General features: G+C 46.4%; 1 protein-coding gene across 1 annotated transcript in view; it reads right to left on the reverse strand.

The window, feature by feature from the left end:
• The window catches only part of LOC126992558 (carcinoembryonic antigen-related cell adhesion molecule 20-like), a gene marked incomplete at its 5' end in the record, with an annotated part of 156965 nt that overhangs the window by 91399 nt on the left and 40566 nt on the right, over positions 1-25000 (reverse strand). The window contains 2 exon segments of the mRNA XM_050851377.1: positions 23320-23503; positions 24724-24836. Coding sequence (XP_050707334.1) covers positions 23320-23503; positions 24724-24836 — 297 coding nt within the window.

Raw genomic sequence — 25000 nt, forward strand, 5'->3', positions numbered from 1 at the left:
ACATATGCGTAATGGAAAGAATAAAAGACTTAAGGAAGAAGAGAAGAGAAGAGAAAAAAATAAAGATGAGGGCAGAGGGACGAAAACGAAGACAACATACATGGAGAACAGAAGAAAAAGCTAAATGAGAGAAGATAATGGTGAGCTGGAAAAGGAAATGGAAAAAATAAGGAAAAATACATAACGGAGAAGTAGGTATCGGGATGTGAACAGAAAAAAGAGGCAGGGTGTCGGAGATAAAAGGTGACACGGGATGTGAAAATAAGGGAAAGGGGAGAAAAAAAATGGAGGTAAGGAAGTATCGTAAAGCAGGTAGCAGGCAAGATATCAGGGATGAAAAGAGAGCCAGAAGAAGAAAGTAGTCACGAGGCGGGGTCAGGCTGCCGGCGACGTTTCAGTGAAAGTCGCTTCATTTGTAATATACAGACCCAACATTCCTCACTCCGGCAGGTGACGTGTTCTGAGAATTAATCAAAGAACGCCTTTGTCACCTGCCTGGGTAACCGTAGCTCACCTGTGCCTAGCAGAGAGAGAGAGAGAGAGAGAGAGAGAGAGAGAGAGAGAGAGAGAGTAATGTCATAATTAGGAAACACAACACATGGAATGGATTAAGAAAGGAAGAGGTAGATGAACGCCTATAAGAATGACAGCAAAAGAAAAGACGTATTACTGAGGCGTTTATATGAAAATTATAGATTTATAAGAAAGAAAGAAAAACACAGGATGAGAAACATAGGAAGAAATATACCCAAAAACATGTATGTTTCACTTATATTTAACGATCCCCCTAATACACACACACACACACACACACACACACACACACACACACACACACACACACACACACTGACACACACACACACACACACACACACACACATTTGCGTTGGGGAACACCGGCTGCTGAGTTGTGGAGTATAAACACATCATTCATACTGCCAAAACTCATATACGGTCATCTTCTCTTTCCCTCACCCAACAACAACAGCTGGAGAGGGTTCAGAAGAGGGCATTCACGGTCATTTTAGGCCCTGATTACCACACCTACGACAATGCACTGACCACCCTGAGTCTCCCGAGGCTCTCTGACAGGCACCAGGACGCCCTCTGAAAATTCGGCATCTCCCTGCTTCACCATCCCCGGCACTGCCACCTCCTGCCACCCGACGCGCCTCCCCCCACCCGCTTCACCAGGCACTACAATAAACTCACCCCCTTCACTGCGCCGCGATCCGACCGATTCAAACGAAGCGCAGTGCCGGTGATAGTACAAGTGATAAAGAATGCCCAGCAGTGATAGTCCTGTTAAGCCAAAGGGCCGCGGTGTAGATTAGCACCTCGCCGCCATCCTCCCTCTGCCCCCTACACACTACCCTCCCTCTCCCTTTTGTCTCTATTTTAAGCTTTTCCAAACCTCCCCTCTGTCTCTCCTTTAGCGTATATATATATATATATATATATATATATATATATATATATATATATATATATATATATATATATATATATATATATATATATATATATATATATATATATATATATATATATATATATATTATTTTTGTTGTATTTACTACTAAGTCATTTAATAAACCTGTTATTATTATTATTATTATTATTATTATTATTATTATTTTTATTATTGTTATTATTATTATTATTATTATTATTATTATTATTATTATTAGTATTAGTATTAGTATTGTTATTATTGTTATTATTATTATTGTTTTTATTATTGTTATTATTATTATTATTATTATTATTATTATTATTATTATACACGCTATACAGTATACATACACAGTCATACCAACGCGTCGCTGCTTCCTGTTAAGCGACCCGTGAATGGGTGACGGTGATCGGCGGAAAAAAAAACGAGCCACATGTGGATATAAAAATGACAAATTGTATAAATCATTGTTGAAACCCATAAAAAAGGAAAACAAAAAAGAAAATAAAAATTACGTTGACATACTCGGCTTCATGTTATCTAGTATTTAATTTGCTTTTGTATTCACTTACGTGTATTTGTATGTGTGTGTGTGTGTGTGTGTGTGTGTGTGTGTCAGGTGCCGTATTTTCCTCATCTACAGGTAACAGCAGCCTGTTTCCTCCGTTTCCTTTGAAGGTTACCGACTATTTGGAATCCTCTTCCCACGGCTACTGCTTCGTTTCCTATTTATATTTAATACTTCTACAATCTTGTTTTCTCTTATCCTTCTCATTCTAATATGTTTCGTCATCGTTTTATTCCGCTTCCTCCTCCATTCCTGTAGCTTCCACTTTCTATAATTATTCTTCATCCTCCTCCTCTTTTCTTTCAATATCATGTGGTTCTCTGGTACCCTCTTATCTCCTGTCTTGCAGCTGCCTTTCCTTCTTCCACAAACTACTTCCTCTCTTGTTATAGTAGGATATCAATGTATTATTATTATTATTTAATATCACCACGAATTAGGCATACAATTGTCAATGGAAAAAACCCACGACAGATAGATCACGCCACCTTATAGGAATGTCGTCCGTCAGTGTTTACCGTCTCAGTTTTGTATACATCGCATTTCATAGTGCGTGGAGGTCACCTTGACGTACGTGACCAATTGTAACAATTATTTTCCAACCTGTAACTCGTCACTCCTTCACGAGAGTCCGACTGACACACAACGACAGTCGCTCTCGCTCCGACGCTCCTTGTACATAGGCTACGAATATATTCGCCTTAAGGAACCTGAAGTCTTAATCAACACCCTTTAAACGTCCCCCGCAAGCCCGTTACACTCTTCTTAACCCGTAGTGCGCTCCTCCTTTTCCTCGTCCTCCTCCTCCACCACCTCCTCCTCCTTCTCTTCCTCCCTTTACCTACTCCTCCTCCTCCTACAGGGTCGTAATTTGTTGGGGGGGGCTCAAGGTGACTAAAGCCCCCCCCAGTGTTTTCTGTATCGGCCACAAAATGCCCCGAAATGTGATTATTTTTCAAAAGATATCAACCACCTGTGCATGTTAGTATCGCTCGCTCCCCTCCCCCCTTCATAAACCTATGATGCCCCCTATTCCCCCCTTAAAATCTGCCAAATTACGAGCCTGTCCTCCCCTTTTTTTCCAAGAAGCTAGAGTTAAGTGATTGGTCTCTTAATTAAGGAAGTTCAGGAGAGGGAGAAAGAGCAGGTGGACGTAGGTATTAGAATTGGAAGTGTGGTCAGGCAAGTTCAAGGGTTTCTCCTTGAGAGATAGAGTGCGCATCGACCCACACCACCATCATGGCCTCCCTCACTCTCACTGAGACCCCCACCAGCATCAGTAAATTGCCTGGGCTATCCTGGGGCAAAATATTGCTGTGTGTGCAGCTACTCTGTCCGGGTGAAACCCTCCACGGCCTGCAGCCAGCCAGACTGTCCAAACCTGGCTTGCGCAGACTACTTCAATGATGGCCCTTTCTGCTGCTCCACGACTGAGGAACTGAGGCGAGCAGCCGGCATTCCTCACCCCGTCACCTACACGGCCGCTGATGACACACCGCCCAGCACGCCAGCAGCCTCCCAGCCCGACCCGCTCGGCCCACAACCACCAATTGAAACGGAGGACAGCGCCGTCAGGGAGGATCTTCTCTCCAACCCGCCTGAAGGCCTTGTTGACATCATTCTCCGACTTAGGAATGAGGTACACGGCCTTAAGTGCATTGTGGAGACATATCGGGCGCGGAGTGAAAGAACTAGGAAGCAAAGAGAAGCATTGGTTGAAACCCTCAGCTCCATCGATGCCCTGTCACAAGTTGAACAGGAAACCCACATCCCTCCCCCCAGCACACAAGCCACAAATGCCCCGCCAAGGAAAATTGACCATGACTGGCAGGAGGTGTGCTCCTCCCACCACAGCTGGCGCGGCTGGTGGGAATCAGGGAAGCCCAGAGCACTGAGGAAGGTGACTCACGACCCCCCAGAAGACGCCAAGACAGCCCCACCCCCTCGCCGCCGGCCGGGCCAACCCACCCAGGCCAAACAAACCCCCCGTCCTCTGTCAGAAACAGAACCCCCTCTCCTGGCCGATCCACTCCTCCACCCCCCTCCCGTCCTCCTCGCTACCATCACCACTACAACCGCGGACGCGGAGACACATCACGGCACACACACCATTGCCCCCAACCCCTCTGGACTCAGGCCTCACCACCCTTCTGTGGCAGGTCCCGTCAGCGCGGCCACACAGTCAATCACTGCACTGAGACCATCTGAGACTTCTGTGGCCGACGTGGGCACCTCGCTGACCAGTGTCGCAAGAGGCAGGCAGAGGCAAAGCGAAGTCTTGAGTGTGCGTACTGCCAGCGGCGAGGACACACCGATGACGAGTGTTACGTTCGAACCGCCGACATCAGACAGGAACGACTGCTTCGAGCAATCCTGTCTGAACACCAGCCACCCATCATCCAGCCTGCTCCCTACCAGCAAGCGGTGCACGCCCCGCCCTACCCATCCTGGCCTCATCCCCTGCACAATCCCCTTCCGCTGATCCGATAAGGCAATACAGACACCAGCGGCCTCAAGATTCTGTCCGCCAACGTACGAGGCTTTAGGACCAACATCGGGGAGCTGACACACGCCTTCGTCCTCAGGCACCACATCGACATAGTGGTGACAGTGGAGACCTTCCTGGACGACACATGCGCCACCACCTGTGATAAGATCCTGTGATAAGATCGCACTGGGCCAGACGAGACCGCCACACAAGACAGGGGGGAGGTATTGCTGTTTGCCACCGAAACGGCCTGCAGATGGACGTCCTCACCACAGACACTCCCCTGCATATGGAGATGATGTTCCTCCGCATCATTCTCGAGGACAGGAGCGCTCTGCTACTCTGTGCCATGTACCGGACACAGTGGCAAGGCAGCGCCCCCCTCATCTCCCGCACAGAGCACCTGGACGACCTTATGGCTGTCCACAGCTGTCAGTACGCGATGGTTGTGGGCGACCTAAATTAACACCTGGTGGCGAAGGCCTTCACCGAGCTCACAGCGGTGCATGGATTGCACAACCATGTTGAGTTCCCGACACATCAGCGTGGAGGCTCCCTGGACCCTGTGCTCACAGACCTGCCGAGTGACTGCGTGCTGTGCTGCCCACCAGACCGTGTGGGCAGTTCCGACCACAACGCCGTACTCACCACCATCAGCCTGGCCCCAGCACGTGAAGAGGAACACCAGCGAGTCATCTGGCTATGGGACCGCGCGGACTGGACGGCTGCAAGGCAGGCCCTGGGAGCGACTGCATGGGGCACAGTCCTTAACGGTGATCCACAGCATGACGTCTCCGACCTCACCACTGTCCTCAATACCGTCCAGCAGCAACACGTCCCTCACCGCACCTACTCAACCAGCCCAAAAGACCAGCCTTGGTTCGGGTACAGGTGCCGTGTTGCAGCCGAAAGGAAACACAAGGCCTGGGCACGATACAAAAGACACGCCACACGGGAAAATACGGCCCAACACAGACGAGCTTGCAAAAATATGACGAGGACAGCAAAGTGGGCAAAGGAAAGGTGGGATGCCAACAGGAGGAGAAAGCTGCCCTCTAACCAAACCGACCCGAAACAGTGGTGGGGGCTGGTGAAGGAGCAGCAAGGCCTCACCCCCCAGGAACGTATCCCGCCCCTGAGGAAACCTGACGGAGACCTGGCCATCACCAGCCGGGAAAAGGCTGACCTGCTGGCCTGTCACTTCAGTCAAAAGATGACAACCCAGGAACCAGACAGGCAGCTGCCCACCCTCCCCCAACTCATCGCGTCAAGACTAGAGAGTGTGCTAATCTCTGAGGACGCTGTCAGGAGACATCTGAGGGGCGTCAACACCAGGAAGGCGCCAGACCCTGACAGCGTGAGTCCATACTTACTGCGGCGATGCTCCAATGAGCTCACCAGCCCCCTCGCCCAAATCTTCCGGCGATGCTTGCAGAGCGGGGTGTGGCCTGCGCAGTGGAAGGAGGCCAGAGTCACACCCGTACACAGGAAAAAATCCAGGTCTGAGCCGGGCAATTACAGGTCAATATCACTCCTCCCAATCATCAGCAAGATATTTGAGAGGATCATCGGGGAGCAACTGACATCCTTCCTCGAGGAAAACCACCTGCAGTCACCGAAGCAGTTTGGTTTTCGGAAGGGCCGCTCTACTTCAGACCTCCTCCATCTCCTCTCAAAGTCCTGGCATGACGCCCTTGATGACGGCCACCCCTCTCTCATGATTGCCCTGGATATAACTGGCGCGTTCGACTCCGTTTGGCACCGCGGTTTGACGGCGAAGCTATAGCAACTAGGCATCACGGGGGACCTGCTGCGCCTGCTCTCAAACTACCTGTTAGGCAGGAGCCTCCGTGTAGCAGTCAATGGAAGCACCTCGACCAGCTTCCCGGTGGAGGCCTCCGTTCCACAGGGGTCCGTCCTTGGACCTATTCTGTGGAACATATACTTTAACGACCTCCTGCAAACCATCCCGGCAGCAAGCGCCTACGCCGACGACTGCACCCTCTCCAGAACATACAAGAGGGAGGAAGCCCAGGACGTGATAGAGTCCGTCAACAGACAGTTGGCAGACATAATGGCTTGGGGAAAGAGGTGGCAAGTCAGGTTTGCCCCTGACAAAACCCAGGTCATGGTAATAACACGTTCTCGGGAGGACGCGAGGCAGCTCCACGGCAGGCTGAGATTCGGGAACGACACCATCCCTCTGCAGTCCAGCGTCGACATGCTGGGCGTGGAGGTGGACTCCCAGCTGCGGTTCGACCGTCACCTTGAAAGGGTGGCACATAAAGCCTCCCAGAAGGTAAACCTCCTGCGCCGCATGAAGAACGTCCTCGACGCTGAAGGCCTGAACACCCTCTATAAGGCACAAGTCCTTCCAGTGATGGAGTATGCACCGCTCACCTGGATGGCCAGCGCCCTCTGCCACCTCAACCTGCTAGACAAGGTGCAGAGGAGGGCTGAACGCCTCATCAACGGCACCCAGCACCACCGACCGATCCAGTGGGAGAGACAGCGACAACAACATCGACAGCAACAACAACAACAACAACAACAACAACCACACGAGGGACGGGCAAGAGCAGCCACGAACCAGCTGAACAGCCTGGAGCACCGTCGCCGCGTCGCTGCCCTGACGGTGCTACACAAGGCACAAGTGGGCCTAGTGCCCCACCTGACGGACCTGAGGGCTACCTGGAGGAGGTCTGAGCGCAGCACAAGAACGGTGCTGAGCAACGCCTCCCTCCTGGAAGTGTCAATGGCCCGCTTCAGCACCCACCAAGGTGCCTTCTCCATCGCAGCGGTGGTGTGGTGGAACAACCTCACTGCTGATGTGGACGTGACACAACTGTCCACTCAGCAGATGAAGGTTGCGTCCCACAGGTGGCTACTCCTACACCCACCGTAAAAAGCGTAAATGTAAACGCTTGCAAATAATTTACAAACATGTATATAATTGTAACCTCGGCAGAAACTTTTAAATAGCTCCCCAACGGTCGGGGGAACTTTAGCTTCGAAAAATAATATTGCCATGTACTAATGTACTGAACATGTTTAAATAAAAAAAAAAGAGAGAGAGAGAGAGAGAGTGAGAGAGAGAGAGAGAGAGAGATAGAGAGAGAGAGAGAGAGAGAGAGAGAGAGAGAGAGAGAGAGAGAGAGAGAGAGGGGGGGTCAGGAGGGAAGAGAGGAATGGGGGAGTGGGGAAGGAGAAAACGTACAGGGAGGAAAGAGAGAGGTATGGGGCAAGAGGGAAGGATAATCAGTAGGAGGGACAAGAATGGAGCAGCAGGAAGGGAAGGATCCTGCGAAAGGAAGTAAGGAGAAAGGATACGGCTGTAGAGAAGGAGGATAAAATTACTGTAGAAGAGAGAGAGGAATGGGGCAGCAAGGACAAGTTAAGGATATGTCAGTGATATAAACTTTGTCGTAATTCTTGGGGCGTCCGCCATGAACTATGTCCAAAAGTATTTTATGGGGAGGCCACGCTGCTAGGCTTATACTCCTTGCCTCTTCCCCTCGTTCCCCCCGCCTTCCCCTCGTCTCCAACTGTGGTAAGGTGAGGAATGGCGCTGGAAGGCATTTGTCATTTTTTTTATATATATTCAGACTTTATAAAGTTTTCCATATTAATATATCCCTATATATTATATCTTTGCATATCCTATCTATGTACTTTATATATCCCTACTTATTTTATTTCTACTTACTCTCGATTTACTTTCTTATTTACACTCGTCTCGTCTTTCAGTTTTTTTCTTTCTTATTTCCCCTCCCTTGCTTCTTCTCGTGATGGGCTTATCTAATCCTCACCCTCCTCTCTTTACTCCTCTCTTCCTTTTCCCTGTTTCTTCCCTCCAGTGTAATATCGTGAGTAATGGTATTTGAAGGCATATCTTTCCCTTCCCCTTCCTCCCATTCATCCATATAAACTAACTCCTCCCTTCACTCCGCTTCCTTTTTCTCCCCCTCATCCATGTAACCTAATTCCTTTCCTCACTTCCCCTCCCTTTCCATTCTCTCTGTTGAAGTGTGAGGAAAGGCATTGGAAGATTTCTACGTCTTCTCTGCTCCCTCGCCTTAACTCTCTTCCCCTCCTCTCTTTCAACTCCCCTATGAGCTTTCCTTCCTCCTTCCCTCATTTCGCCTTGCCTCTCCTGGCTCTAGAACTCGAGTGACGTCCATTAACACCAACCACTTCTCTCTCTCTCTCTCTCTCTCTCTCTCTCTCTCTCTCTCTCTCTCTCTCTTTATTTAAACATAGATACATATATACCATTTACAAACCCAAAGGTGCACTGTCGTGTGCTCCCTATTCAAAGGGCAGAATAAAATCTATATAAAAAAATAACTACATAAACTAAAAAAAACAAATATATACACAAAAAAACATACAATACAGAATACATGTGTGTACACACTGCACTTGTATCACTGCTCCACCACGAGTGTCAGTGGAGTGGGGAGTGAGCCCCTCCAATGGTGGGCCGACAGTTTTATTTTTTGGGTGTTCATCTCCCGGATGTTTGGAACACTGGCCGTGAACATGTTCCACATCCGGCAGACTCTTCCCGAAAAGGTGCGTTGGTGCTGGCTGGTACGGGAACGCGGCACCTCCACTGCGTCACCACGGAATAGCACCGTTCTCGTGTCCCGCGTGGTGACTCTCGGAGGTTGGCGTAGGCCCGCCAGTTGTGGCACTCCTTGCACTTGTGCCTTGTGAAGCACCACAAGAGTAGCTACGTCCCTGCGGTGTTCCAAGGAGTCTCTCTCTCTCTCTCTCTCTCTCTCTCTCTCTCTCTCTCTCTCTCTCTCTCTCTCTCTCTCTCTCTCTCTCTCTGTGCATACATATTTATAATGTCTGCAGGTCAGGCTAAACAACGCAACGAAAGGATAAAATGTTTGCTGTACTCAATTATTCAGTGGACGAATTAATAATTTTCAGAGCGGTGTAAAAAAACGAATAAATATTTATCAGCTTAAACTGGCTGCCTGACAACACAAACCGCTGCCCCCCTATATAAAAAAAAGATAAACGTCCATGGGATGATGCGGATTATATATATTTACGTGGATAAAAAATCTATTATATTTTAGTTTTGTGTGCAAGGACACATCACAGACACGCACGCTTGGAACGCCCTAAAAATCCACTCAGTCGTATTCCTTAAAGAGCATGGCAGACCAAAAAAAAATGTCGACCATAATTTTCCTCCGATGGGGGGAAAGCGAATACTGGAGCCTTCCACTCGCCAGCAAACACTTCGCTAACATAGCCAACGGAAGACACACTGGGGAGGCGGCGGACATCTGCCAAGCTCGCGAGGCACCGACAGCTCTTACCACCGTCACTGGGCCAGCAAACGGGTTGTGAGGGAAATGTTGAAATATAATTAAACCGAAAAAAAGAAAAATTTAAAGAACACTGAGCCATCAAAAAAGGATACGAAACTTTCTCTCTACGGACATGATAAGACTGATAACAGATAGATGGACAAAATGAGACAATGAAATGATAAATATGACCACTGTAGAAAATCGAAGTCAACAGTTATTTCCTTCTCATCTCTCTTTCTTCGGGTCATTCCGCCTTTATCACCCATCTTTAGTCAATTTCTTCTGTCCCTTCAGTCATCATCTCTCTCTCTCTCTCTCTCTCTCTCTCTCTCTCTCTCTCTCTCTCTCTCTCTCTCTCTCTCTCTCTCTCTCTCTCTCTCCCCTCATCTTCGTTTCTTCGTCCTTGTCCTTCCTCTCCTTCCATCACACGCGCCCCCTTCATTTTTCACATTTTATTATCTCTTCATTTATCGCTTTCCCTTAAGTTTGCTCTTCCTCTTATAACGCTTTGCATGACGCTCAAGCTTCCTCAGTCTCGCGTCTTTGGTTCAAAATCTCACGGAGGAAGAAAAAGAGGTAGGGGGGGGTGATGGTGACGGTGGTGATGAAAAGTATGAATGAACCGGGACATATCAAAGAGGCGGTTATTTTGACGTCCAGTGCAGTTTATATTGCAAAAACCGGACGTTCGTTCCTGACTGGATATTTCGCAGTCATTTGTGCGTTTTATGTGGAATTATGCGATTTTTACACACATGAAATGGAACATGCAATTCATCACTCACTCACTCAATCAGTCAATTAATCAATGTAATAATACTCAATACTGGCATAATAGAGACGACATAAATGTTTAAAAAAATGTCATATTAAACGAAAAGAAAAGAACACACACAATAAATGTTAAAAAATACTCTCTCTCTCTCTCTCTCTCTCTCTCTCTCTCTCTCTCTCTCTATCAGGATGGGCGGCTGGCTCACCTGTTCCGTCCTCACCTGAGAGCCGTTTGCTGTGCGTCTCAGGCGGCGCCAAGTAGCCTTTTATGTTCCTGGGGAAAGCGAGACAGGCGGTCAGGTTTACGGCGCCGTGAGTGTAAAGAAATCATGTAACACGTACCTGCATAATGTAGTACCGGTGATGCTATTAGAAAGGTACGAAGGGCTTTGATAACACAATCGAAAAGTGAGTACCCAATATGTTCTTATGGAGAGATGGAAATTATATGGGAAAAAAAGTAAATATCAATAAAAATTTCAATCAGGAGAAACGGTACAAAAAAGAGAAGTACCCAGTATGTTCCCATGAACAAACGGCTATCAAGCATGAAGAAAAAAGTCAAATATCTTTAAGGAGAATTAAGGTTTGTTAGGAAATTTGGTCCACTGGGAGTTCCTTTGGGGGTAATTTTATTGTTGGCGTGTGAACGTGTGAGTATTGGTATGTGACGCTCCGTATCATGAGTGTGTGTCTGTGTGTGTGTGTGTGTGTGTGTGTGTGTGTGTGTGTGTGTGTGTGTGTGTGCGCACGCGCGCGAGTGCGAAGACTCCATCCACTCATCACAAATTTCTCCACTTCCTTCTCCCTTGCAGCCATCCCTCCAGAAGTAGAAACAAACTAAAAAAATTATCTTTCTTCTCCTCTTACTCGCCCTCCTTCATCATCTTTTTCGTCTTTTGTGAGCAAAGGAATAATAGTAATCGTCGTTGTCATCAATCCCACGTTTTTCCTCTTTTCCTAATGATCACCGTCATCACCAAGATTTTCCTCCTTCTTGTCTTCCTTCTCCTTTCGTCCCTCTAACGCCACCACCCGTACCGCTACCACCACCACCACCATCAAGTCCTCCTCCTCCTCCTCCAAAAGGAAAAAAAAAAAAAAAACGCCATGGTGAGAACATCAGCAGGTCCACCGTGAGGGAGCAATCAACCTGCACAACCCCCGACTCGAATCACATTAAACCTTGCTATATAAACCCTTCTAGCCTACATAACAAATTTGAAGACTTAGAAACACTCGTTGCTACATCACATCATCGGGGTCACATAATCTTGGATAGACACTTCAAATAGAGATTTCATCGCGCAATATAGATTACCGGGTTATACCATTTTTAGTCATGAAAAAGAGAACATACAGGGTGGAGGCGTTATCTTATATATCCAAAACTCTCTCCATCCAGTATCCGTGAAAACAGATATTATAATCAATGTATACACTGTCTTCATTGAAATAAAAAATAAGTCTCGTAAAATAGTAGTTGGACTAATCTATTGACCGCTAGGGCAGACTCCGGATATCTATCATGCGTTAAGTGAATTAATTTTATAAACAAGTAGCAGTTGCGAGGCAGTAATTGTGGGGGACTTTAACTTGCCAGTGAAAAGAAAAGGTGCCAGATTATCAGAGAGCGAATTTCGTAAAACTCCGATCAATTCTAAATAATTCTGACTGGACAGTAATTTCTATGGAAACAGATATTCATAAATCGTGGGAGGCCTTCACCACAATATTGAACAATGCCATAAGCATATGCGTACCCTATGGTAACAGACGTTCATCTATTAAAAAGAAACCCAAATGGTGGAATAGGAAATTAAAAATAGCTTCTCTCTTAAAAAAAAAAAAAAAACGCGTTGGCTGTACAGTAGATACATATCAACTCAGAGTGAGGCTGACAAACCAGAGTGAGACTGACAAACTAGAGTTGGACAGAACTCGCCGCGAAACAAAGAAATTAATAAAACGAAGCAAGAAAAATCTTGAAGAATATATAGCGGAAACAAGAAAATCTAATCCTATTCTTTTTTTAGCTATGTAAATAATAAAGTCACTCACTTGTAGTATCGGACCGCTTGCTAATGAAAACGAACGATGTAAATGAAATGGCTGCAATCCTAAATAACTTTTTTCGCATCCGTATTTACCGACGAAGATTGTTCATCATCTCAACCGCCGGAGGTTAAAAGGACCGAAAATATTTTAAATGGCGTGCTCGTCATAGAAGGTGACATTTTACGCACAATTGAAAAGATTAAAATGAGTAAAGTCCTGGTCCAGACAAAATTACCCCTAGAAATTTAAAAGAAATCAAATATCAAATTTGTAAACCGCTCTCTGTCTTATTCAATAAATCTTTAACAGCTGGAAAAGTTCCGTCGGATCGGAAACTAGCAAATATCACACTAATTTTTAAAAAAATGGGAAAAGTCTCATCCAGGAAACTATCGACCAATTAGCCTGACGTCAATTGTTTTGTAAGTTAATGGAGACTCATTCGCGACAATATGGTGAAATTCTTCGAAGAAAATAATATAATAAATAATTCGCAACATGGTTTTCGTAGTAAACGTTCGTGTTTAACTAACTTGCTTGATTTTTTCATTATATTTTTGAGGTGTTCGATGAAAGCAGATCAGTAGATATCATATATCTGGATTTTCAAAAGGCATTTGATAAGGTCCCCCACCAACGATTGCTCAGTAAACTATTTGCGCACGGTATGTCAAGTAACGTTCACAATTGGCTTGTGGACTGGCTCTCTGAGCGGAAACATATGTAATTCTAAACGGTGTTTCCTCTAACTGGCTCGATGTTAGAAGCGGCATACCTCAAGGATCAGTGCTTGGTCCCATGCTCTTCTTAATTTATGTTAAAGATATCGATGATGGGCTCACTTGCAAAATATCAAAATTTGCTGATGACACAAAAAATCGCTAGTAAGGTACCTACGACACTCGACTAAGAAACATTACAATCAGATCTAGATCGACTTGCACGTTGGACCAATCAATGGCAAATGAAATTCAAATAAAATTTAACGTTGACAAATGTAAAGTGTTACACATCGGAAACAATAACAATCGCGTACAGTACGTAATGAATGGCCAACAACTTTCTGCAGTAAGTAAAGAAAAGGATCTTGGAATCACTATATCAAGCGATTTAAAGCCAAGTTAGCATTGTTCAGAGGTAGTTAAAACCGGAAACAAATTGGTTGGCTTCATCGGACGAGTCTTTAATAATAAATCGGAAAAGGTAATATTATAACTGTATAATTCGATGGTTCGACCCCATCTAGAGTACTGTGTACAGTTTTGGTCTTCCTATAACAGAAAAGACGTAGAAAAGTTAGAACGGGCTCAACGGCGAGCAACAAATATGATTCCTAGGTTGAAAAAAATATCTTATGAACAAAAGCTTTTAAGAAGTAAATTTATTCAGCCTAACAAAACGAAGAATGCGAGGCGATCTAATAGAAGTGTTTAAAATGTTTAAAGGCTTCAGTGATATTAATGCGGAAGATTACAACTGATCGATCAAATAGAACAAGACGAAATAACAATTTCAAGATAGGTGGTAAAATATTCTTGTCGCACGAAGCCAAACACTTTTTCTTAAATCGAGTCGTTAATGTTTGGAATCCTCTACCCTGTGACGTAGTTGATAGTACAACAGTTACGGCCTTCAAGAAAAGATTAGACAAGTATTTTGAATCCAACCAGCAACTTAGATATTACTCATTGTCGTAATAACGTTCTTTCGAATACTGGTGTCCTTGTCCGTTTTTTATCGCCCGGTTAGTGGTAGCAGTAATGGTAGTTCTTTCCTCTTTCCTACATAATTTCCATGCAGTTTGTCCATGCTGCATGGTTCTTTTTTCCTTTCCTGCCAGCTTTGGCTGGAGGGATGGGGGGGTGGGGAGGAGCCTTCACCTTTGCTGTCCTTCATCTTCCACCTTTTATTAGATAGTTAGTGTAGCTTGTCACAAACAGCCTCGTAAGGACCAGCAGGTCTGCTGTTGTTTGTTCTTACTTTGTGTTCTTCCTCCTCCTCTTCCTCCTTATCTTCTTCATTATAAAGACTTTCTACTTCGTTATAAATTTATAAAAACTCTAATCATAATGGAGCGAGGTAACAAATATAACATTACTTTATTTCTACACAAAGGCAGCACGAGAGAGAGAGAGAGAGAGAGAGAGAGAGAGAGAGAGAGATTATTGACCCGCCATTTAATATCACCACCAACTTTCTTTTTTACTCATCGTTCTTCATTCTTCAGATTCTTCGTTTTCTTCCATTTCTATTCTTCTTCCTCAGCCATCACCCCTAACATCATCACCACCTTCACACTTACTTCCACCTATTACTAAATTTCATCATCTCCCTTTGGGGTCTTAATGACTTTTTTCCATTGCACTAACAGGCTATATATTTTGTTTGGTCCTTGGTCTGTGTCCCCTTAGAGTACGGGTGGCGGGATAATTCTCTGGATGCTATGCACGAGGAAAATTTAGACATTTAAAAGAGGTGGAAATGGTGTGTTTTTTCTTTCCAATAATTGTATATTCATCTAGTATATATGGTGGAGTAATAAAACTTCTCTCCTTATAATAATAAAAAAGTTATGACTGCCCTAAATATTGCGCATTTTCTCGTGGACGTGACGTGTCGCGTGGAAGCACCCCACACACTCTCTCTCTCTCTCTCTCTCTCTCTCTCTCTCTCTCTCTCCTCCTCCTCCTCCTCCTCCCTCTCCCTCCTCCCTCCCTCCCTCCTCTCTCCCTTTACCTGAACAAGCTCAGCAACGTTGATCACTCCAAACTCTTCACGCTACAAACTAACCTGAGAACAAGAAACAACGGAAAACCAATTCAAGCAAAGCGATGCAATACCGACATCGGCAGGAGTTATTTCTCGAATACAGTTGTTCGCCACTGGAACAGCCTTCCTGCAGAAGTGGTTAGCGCAGAGACCATCAACTCCTTCAAGAAACGCATTGATCGCCACTTTACTGCAACGGGTGTGAACTGAACGTTCCCAAGAGTAGGTACACAAGTGCTTTAATCCTTCCTGCAAGCCACTCCTATGGCAAACGGACTGATTAAATCACTGAACGCAGGCAGCCTAGTAATGAGCCAACAGGCTTTCTGCTGCCTGCTAGTCCATGTTTCCATGTTTCCCCCTCCCCCCTCTCCTCCCCTCCCTCCTCCCTCCCTCTCCCCTCCCCTCCCCTCCCTCCCTCCCCTCCTCTCCCTCACTCCCTCTCTCCTCCTCCCTCCTCTCTCCCACCTCTCTCTCTCTCTCTCTCTCTCTCTCTCTCTCTCTCTCTCTCTCTCTCTCTCTCCACACTCTCTCTCTCTCTCTCTCTCTCTCTCTCTCTCTCTCTCTCTCTCTCTCTCTCTCTCTCTCTCTCTCTCTCTCTCTCTCTCTCCTCCCTCTTCCCTCTCTCTCTCTCCTCCCTCTTCTCTCTCTCTCCTCTCTCTCGTCTCGTCTTCTCTTCTCTTCTCTTCTCTCCTCTCCTCCCCTCTTCTCTTCTCCTCTCTCCTCTTCTCTTATCCTCTCTCCTCCCCTCTTCTCTTCTCTTCTCTCCTCTTCTCTTCTCTTCTCTCTTCTCCTCCCCTCTTCTCTCCTCCCCTCTTCTTTTCTCTCCTCCCCTCTTCTCTCTCTCCTCCTCTCTTCTCTTCTCTTCTCCTCTCCTCCTCCCTCCCTCTCCTCATCTCCTCCCTCTTCTCCTCTCCTCCCTCTCTCCCCTTCCCCTCCCTCCCTCCTCTCCCGTCTCGTCTTGTCTCGCCTCGCCTCGCCTCGCGTCTCGTCTCGTCTCGTCTCTTCTCTTCTCTTCTCCTCTCTTCTCCCTCCTCTGTCAATGTCACTACCATAGCAATCATCAGAGTCACTGTCACTTTGATTCACTTGCGGTCTACTTCCGCCCGGAGCAGAGGAACTGCTTGACGCGTCACGTGACATGCCAGATGTATTCCGAACAAAAGTGGAAAATGATCTGTGGCCTTCGGTAGGCTGCGCGTAGAGACGAATGAGTATATGTACGGATGCCAGATGCCTCCACCATTCTTCTGAGTCAAGAACTGGCGGTATATTTGAAACGTAGGGAGCGTAGCCGTAGAGCGTGATGATTATATATACGATCCCCGTACGGGTGGGGCATGTGGCAGAGCACTTATATAAACGATCACCGTAATGTAACAAAAAAAACAAATCTTCACTTAAGTCGGCCCCCCAAAAAAAAAAAAAAAAAATATATATATATATATATATATATATATATATATATATATATATATATATATATATATATATATATATATCCTCCTCATCATGACCCTCTTCACTGTCACCATACATCCTGCTCCCCGTCATCAACACCTCGCCACACTACCTATTCCCGCGTCCCTCACCACCATCACCACAAACCTTCACCAGCCTCATCACCAACATCATCTTACCTGTTTCCACCGGTAATCAGATCTCTGTCGTGCCGAAGCGCCCAAAGGCAGCGCCCAGCCAGGCCCGCCGCCGCCGCCACCGTCACCACAGCGGCCGCCACCACCAGGCTCACCAGCAGCAGCCCGCTCCCATGGCCGCCGCCGCCGCCTTCACCGCCTTGTTCGTCCCCTGTGGAAATATTTAATGCGATAAGTGGCCTGCAGAAGGACTTGACAGCGGGGGGGGGGTAAAGAGGGAGAGAGAGAGAAAGCCAGGCAAATCATCCACGGATCCCCAAAACTACAGGCCGATCTCACTCCTAGAAGTCCCAGGAAAAATCTTCGAAAGAATAATTAACTTACTCCTCAGATGTCACCTCGAGAAAAATAACCTTTATAACCCATCCCAGTACGGCTTCAGGGCAGGGAGGAGCACCACGTCAGCCATCTCCATCGCCAACGAAAAGGTAGCTTTCATTAAAGGACAAGGAACAAACTGCACTATTATCCAACGCGACACCAGCAAGGCGTTTGATAAAGTCTGGTTACAAGGCTTGCAATACAAACTACTTCAACTCGGACTGCCGGAGTTAACAGAATAACTGTTATGCAGCTTCCTCGATCAACGCACAGTTTCCATTCGGGTCAAGTCAGCAATATCACCCCCTTCCCCCTGCACAGCGGCGCGCCACAGGGCAGCGTGCTATCACCAACACTTCATCACTTGCACCTCTGACATGCCCCGGCCTGATAATACAACCTGTATGAATATATATTATGTTGAGGACGCGACACAAATAGTGACCTCCAACGGTACCCTATACCACGGTTTCTCGACCTTTTTTCGGCAGTGGCCCCCTCCAAGGTAATTTGATTTATCGTGGCCCCCCCTAAGTTACTACAGATTGCGAAGTAGATATAGTAAGGATCGTTGTTAGGAGCAGGCGGTGGCTGAGTGGTAGCGTGCCGGCGTCGCGTTCGGCAGATCCAGGAGGGGCGTCGGTTCGAATCCTGGCCGGTACACAGCTAATATTTTTCAGTCACCGCCGAGTGGCCTAAGACTACCCACATGCTGCCCTAAAGACCACCTATCAACCCGGACTCTAGATAACTTCTCCAAGGAGAGGCTCAAAGATGAGCTCCGGAGGGCAGTATGAGCCAGTGCAAGATGGCGCCACTATAAACACTCGCCTGCGCCACAACGGGCTGGGACGACCATCAAGCCCCACCAGTGAGGAAGCCTAACGGCGCTATAGGTTGCGATGTAAAAAACAGATAAATAAATAACGCGTTCAATACTGGTACCACTACTATACGTACACGAACATGCTCTGACAGTCTGACTCAATTCGTTAGCGCTGCCTTATGTTAACGTGTAAGCAGGAAAAAGATATACTGTCTAAAAAAAGGCAGATAAAGGCTGTCTTTTCTTTTTTTCAGAAAAATTAAAGGACAAACGGACCAAAATGGGACGGAATGTCCTTAATAGGATAAACATAGCAACCCTGAATCCAGTGTTGCCAGCTCATGGGAAGTAAATGTTGCCAGGATTACAGCAAAAAGACGCTGAAGTTGCTAAATTAAGCAGTAGAACAGCTGATAAGAAAACACCATAAAATAAATGTGAAAATATTAAGCTCATATGAGCAACGCAAACTCAGGAAGTTCTGTGGCCTCTTATGGCCCCCCACTTTCCTAATTTTGTTCTATGGTCCCTGAAAATTTTTCATGGCCCCCAGGGGGGGCGTATGGCCCACACTGAGAAACCCTGCCCTAGACGACCACAACGCCCTTGTCATGCGGGAAGCGAACAGACTCAATATATTCGAAAAAAAGTGGTCGCATTCGGCAGAAAAAAAAAACGACATACAAATACAAGGCAACACCAACCCCCACCGAAAACAATATTAGGCCACACAGTGACATCGTTAAGCACGTCAACGACAAAACCATGAAAGTGAAAACAGCTTTCACATCTCTAAACAGAAAGGCTCAAACTATATCTAGTAAAGACGAAGTTCCTTCCTATACGAGACAACTCACCCATCCCGACACACATGGCTCCCACACCAAGATGCTACAGCTACAGAGGCTCCAGACCAAAACGCTGAGATTTGCCACGGGACAGAAGTTGGCTATCCATACACGGAAAACACGGAAGCTCAACACCACCGACTCGGAGTTCAACTTGTCAGCACAAGGCTACGAAAGGCAGCCGGCAAGATATAGGAGAAACTCGACCAGCAAGACGACGTAAACTACAACCACGTCAAGGGTTGTAGTTCCGCGCAGCTTGAAGTCACTACGAGAACAACCGCCCACACACCCCTTCACGAAGGTGACACCATAGCTTAGCTTAGCTTTACACACAAACAAATCATACACACAAACACCCAGCACGCCCGGGGTATACAAATAAGGTGCCCGATAAACAATCAACAACACCAGAACAACTAACGAACCTACACCATACAACTGTAAACTCCTGTTGTCTTTCCTTCTCCCTCACCTGTACCTTTGCCACTAACCCACTTCCTTTTCTTACTACACACTTGATTAAAAAAAAAGAAAAGAAAAGAGAGAGAGAGAGAGAGAGAGAGAGAGAGAGAGAGAGAGAGAGAGAGAGAGAGAGAGAGAGAGAGAGAGAGAGAGAGAGAGAGAGAGAGAATGAGTGAATGAGTGTAATAATAATAATAATAATAATAATAATAATAATAATAATAATAATAATGATAATAATAATGATAATAATCGGTTTCTTTAGGAAATTGCAGCCGTTAGGCTGAAAATTTACATATTATGATAAGGTAAAGAGTAACTATTAAAGAAAATACAATATGAAAGGGGTGTGAGGGTAAGTAGTCTACTTTAACGGTTGGAAAGTTGTGATGATGCTTGACGGGTGAGGAAGTGGAGGAGTGCGGTGTGGTAGAGCAATGAGGCGGGAAGGTAATCCTCTTCTGGATGGCGAGTAGGTGTTAATCCGAGGTGTGTGTGTGTGTGTGTGTGTGTGTGGTGTGTGTGTGTGTAATTCACCTCTTGGTCTGCTGCGGGTCTCTCTCGACACCCAGCCGTTCCCGTACGGAAGAGCACAGAGCTCATAGTACCGATCTTTGGGTAGAACTGAGACCACTTACACACAACACACCGCGACAACAAGGTCACAACTCCTTACCTTACGTCGCACACCTACTCACTGCTAGGTGAACAGGGGCTACACGTGAAAGAAGACAAACCCAAGTTATCTTCACCCGGCCAGGGAATCGAACCCCGGTCCTTTTGGTCGTGAGGCAGACGCTCTATCCACTAAGCTACCGGGCCGTGTGTGTGTGTGTGTGTGTGTGTGTGTGTGTGTGTGTGTGTTTTAGTGTACGTATGCGCCTGTTTGTGCAGAAAAGCAAAAAACGAGAAAATAGACTGTTGCATGTTCATATGAATAGGAGATGACTGGAAAGTGTGAGGTGAGATGAAATTAAAAGGAGGCAAGGAAGCAAGGCGAGGTGTTCAAAAGGGTAGTAGTGGACGGAAAGGATGAGGCGGCGGGTGCTGGAAGGGAATACCAGGCAGCGAGTGGGTAGCGAGGGTATCCACAGGTGGACGGCTGGGTATAGGGGGTTACAGCTGGCAAAATAAATCGTGATTAACATTACCTACAGCTAATCGTAGAACTTTTCTCATAACAACAAGTGGCTCTCATACACTGCTTATTACAGCGGGAAAGTTGAGGGAGTTCACTATCTTTCTAGTCCATTAAGCGAAGCAAGAAAAAAGGATCCCGCCATTGAGACGGGTCGTGGGTGTCACTGGAGCATAAAGAAGAGCAAGAGGAAGAGGAGGTCGGAGAGGAGGAGCAAAAGAAGAGGGACGGAAAGGAGGAGCAAGAGGAAGAGGTCGGAGAGGAGGAGCAAAAGGAGAGGGACGGAAAGGAGGAGCAAGAAGAGGAGGAGTACGACTGAGAGGACAAAAACGACGGCGTATGTTAGACGAGAAGGGCGATAAAGAGGAGAGAATGAGAATACTTGTGCAAGAACGAGGAGTCGGTAGAGAAGGAAGAGAAGGAGGGAGAGGAAGTATTGCAAGAAGTAAAGGGTGAAGGAAGAGAAATTCTGATGAATATAAAGAAAATGGATAAGGAAAACTAAATGAGTTTCTTGTTCGTGCAGTGCGGGTATTAGAAGAGTTGGGTAATTCCACGAGAGAGAGAGAGAGAGAGGAGACAGTAGGAAAAGAGTGGATGAAAAGAGAGATGAAGCAAAGATGAGGAATGGCAAACATATGCACAAACCATAGCAGCCACAGTGGTCAAGGTCACACACACACACACACACACACACACACACACACACACCGCCCCGGTAGCTCAATCGGCTAGAGCGCCGCGCTGCAAGGCTTCACGGCCAAACAGGCGGCAGTTCGAGCCCCGCTCAGGCCGGAGACTTTCCGTTGACTAGGAGTGGTTACTGTCACCCCTTGAGCAAGGGGGATGGGGTGTGTGGTGTGTGAGGTCCTGGCAGTACCCAGAGATCGACGATACTGAGCATGTACTTGCTCGTGTCCGGAGGGTACCTGCTAGCGAAAGAGAGTCCAACTCGTGATCAGGCCGTGGTGAATTACACACACACACACACACACACACACACACACACACACACACACACACACACACACACACACACACACACGCACACACACACACACACACACACACACACACACACTGCACGCAGGGGGCCACACATGACAGGCGCCGAGCAGATACAAACTCGCGTCTCCACACAAAGCGTCGCTGCCGGCCAGGAATGACGCAGAAATAAGTTAAGGGTTGCTTGATCAGCCTCACATTGCTGCTCCTCGGCCTCTGTTCTCTCCTGCTCCTGCTGCTCCTCCTCTTCCTCTTCCTTTTGTTCTTCTTCCTCTTCCTTCATTTCTTATTCTTCCTCCTATGGGACCTATATATACCTTCTTCTCCTCTTACTCTTACTACTCTGCCTTCTCTTATTTCTCCTTCTCCTATTCTTACTACAATTCATTTATATCTTATTCCTCTTCCTCCTCCTCCTTCTTGTTCTGCTGAATCACCTGCTTCTCCTGCTGCTCCTCTTACTTGGACAATTGCTTCTCGTTCTGTTATTCCCCTCCTCCAGCTGGCACTGCTGTTTCTTTTATTGCATCTTCTACCTCCTGCTCCTCCTCTTATTGTGACTCAGTAACGCTAAGTCTTGTAAGTGAAATTATCCTCCAATGATTCATACGTTTGTGCCGTGCATCCCACCACACAATCTCTCTCTCTCTCTCTCTCTCTCTCTCTCTCTCTCTCTCTCTCTCTCTCATTTCAAACTCAGGCATTCTCTTTGAGGGACGGACTGAGCGGAAATAAAATGAACCCGCGTTTGCATTCCCTTCCCATCCTCGTCTAATCTACCCTTCCTTCTTCCTTTCTTCCGGCCCTCTCCTCCCTAGCAATAAGTAATAGCCCTGTCAGTAATCCTCACCGGAGTTACTGATTCCACTTGAAGGTTCCGTCCGCCCCGCCTCGGCAATATCACTCACTCCGTTCCGCTTCCCCCCTCCGCCCCCCTCCGACTCCAGGCATTATCATTATTTCGGCTAACTCTGCCTACTTTCTCTGTTTTGTTTGGTGTTGTCTCCGTCGTATATTTTTCTTTGAAGTGTATGTTTTTATTTTTTCTCTGAAGCGTCAAGCCAATTTTTCTGTACTTGAACTTTTATTTTTGTATTCACTTCAAGCGTATTTTTCATTTTGTTTCCCGCCGCCACAAATTTTTCCAAGTGTTTCTGTAGCTATTTGAGCGGTGTGGTTCGTTTTCACTTGCCTTTCTTTTTTTTTTCTTTTTTTTTTCTTACTGGAGCACTTTATTCTTAAACTATTTAAATCATCATGTGCATTCCGTCCCGAGCAGCAAGCTGCCTTTTTTTTCCCTCTATCCTTTATTTGTCTTCCTTTCGCGGTAAGTCTGGTTTGCCTCCTGCTTTCTCCTTGTACTGTTCCATTTCAATTTATAATCCGATTCTTGGTATCGTGCCATTGTTCAGTACCTTGCTCTCCTAAATATATATTTGATCTCACTGAATGCTGTGCTCATTGACCTTGAAAATTTGTCTGATTGTGTGGCTGCCTCTTTCTTTCTGACTGGGACGATATCTCTCTCTCTCTCTCTCTCTCTCTCTCTCTCTCTCTCTCTCTCTCTCTCTCTCTCTCTCTCTCTCTCTCTCTCTCTCCTGCTACTCACTCATCCTATTCTCAGCCATCTTGTAGGTGAGCGCCTCCAGCTTCACGGGATCGGAGCTGCCCAGCTTGTTCCACGCCGTCACCTGGATGATGTAGTCGAGGCCAGGTGTGAGGCCCTCCAGGGTGAAGATCGGAGATTCGGAGGTCACATTCACCTGTCCCCGGCCCGTCACCGCCTCGAACACCTGCCGGGGAGAGGATGCAAGTGGTTGGAGGGACCAGGTAGTCGGGGGCGAGGGGAGAGATGCGGTGAAAGGTAGCGGACTCTTCATATTCTTGAATCTAGTAGATCTTTTTTAATGTACATTATGAACAGGCTATCTAACACAGGCGGCGGCAAGGGACAGGTGTGGGAAGAGGATGGGAAAGTGTTGGTGTTATCGGATGCATTTAGGTAAGTGTTACTCTTTGAACACAGGTCATCGTAAAACCAATTTAAGAGTAATGAAGATGATTGCCAACAGGAAATACGATCAGTAAACAATAGATGATGCGGTATGTTGTGCAAAGCCATGCATTTTGGGATTATTGGATATGTTATTATTAGAGATTCATATTACTGGATATAACTCAGTAACAGGAGAAATGATGATTTGAATTAAATAATGATCAATAGTTGATACAAGTTGAGAGACAATACGTTGGTAAGCGTTAAACTCAAAATCGTTCAATGCGTTAAGGACTTGGGAGTCAAAATCGCGTCAAACCTCACATTCTCATAACAATGCATCGACGCAGCAAATAAAGCGAACAGAATGATGGGCTTCGTTAAAATAAACTTTTTATTCAAGAATATAGATGTAATACTTCCGCTCTACAATAGCTTAGTCAGACCCCACTTGGAATATGCGGTACAGTTTTGGTCTCCTTACCATGCAAAGGACATTGCTAAATTAGGTGTTCAGCGTCGGACAACAAAAAATTATCCCATCCTTGCGCAACAAATCCTACGAAGAAAGGCTTTCCAGCCTTAAGATGTTCTCTCTTGAGAAACGTCGCCTCCGAGGATAACTGATCGAATCTTTTAAAATATTTAATGGTTTCACGAATGTAGACAGATCAAAATTGTTTATGATCGATGACACTTTGCGAACGAGGAACAAGGGCATAAAACTCAAATGTAGACAAGTAAATTCAGACTGCACCAAATTTTTCATCACCAACGTTGTAGGGCGAGAATGGGATAAGCTCCCACCTTCAGTGGTCCAGTGTAACACGAATTCAAAAACAAGCTTGACCGTCATTTCCTTGAACTTAATATTTACTAGAGTTGAAATGCAACGTTTTGGAGCCATCTGATTAATGTAGAATCACATAGGTTTATGGGCAGACCACCCAGTCTGGACCATGGGGTCTGTTTGGTCTGATTTTATATTAAATATATGTAAATCTCTCGTGTGCTCACCTTGGCAATGAAGACCTGCTTCAGGCCGCCGTCAGACCCAGGCGTGCATTCCACCACCAGTGAGTTATAGGTCTTGTTCACCACGAGGCATCGCGCAGGCTGCTCCGGGCGACCTGCGGGAGGCAGGAGGTCAGTGAGAAGGAGGAGGAGGAGGAGGACAGTTATGAGGAGGAGGAGGACGAGGAAAAGGAGGAGCAGGAGGAGGAGGTGGATAAAACCTGGAACATGGAAACTCATGAAATAGAAAAAAAGGATAATAATCAAAGTACGGTATGAG

This window comes from Eriocheir sinensis, chromosome 7 (assembly GCF_024679095.1).
Source record: "Eriocheir sinensis breed Jianghai 21 chromosome 7, ASM2467909v1, whole genome shotgun sequence".
NCBI lineage: Eukaryota > Metazoa > Arthropoda > Malacostraca > Decapoda > Varunidae > Eriocheir > Eriocheir sinensis.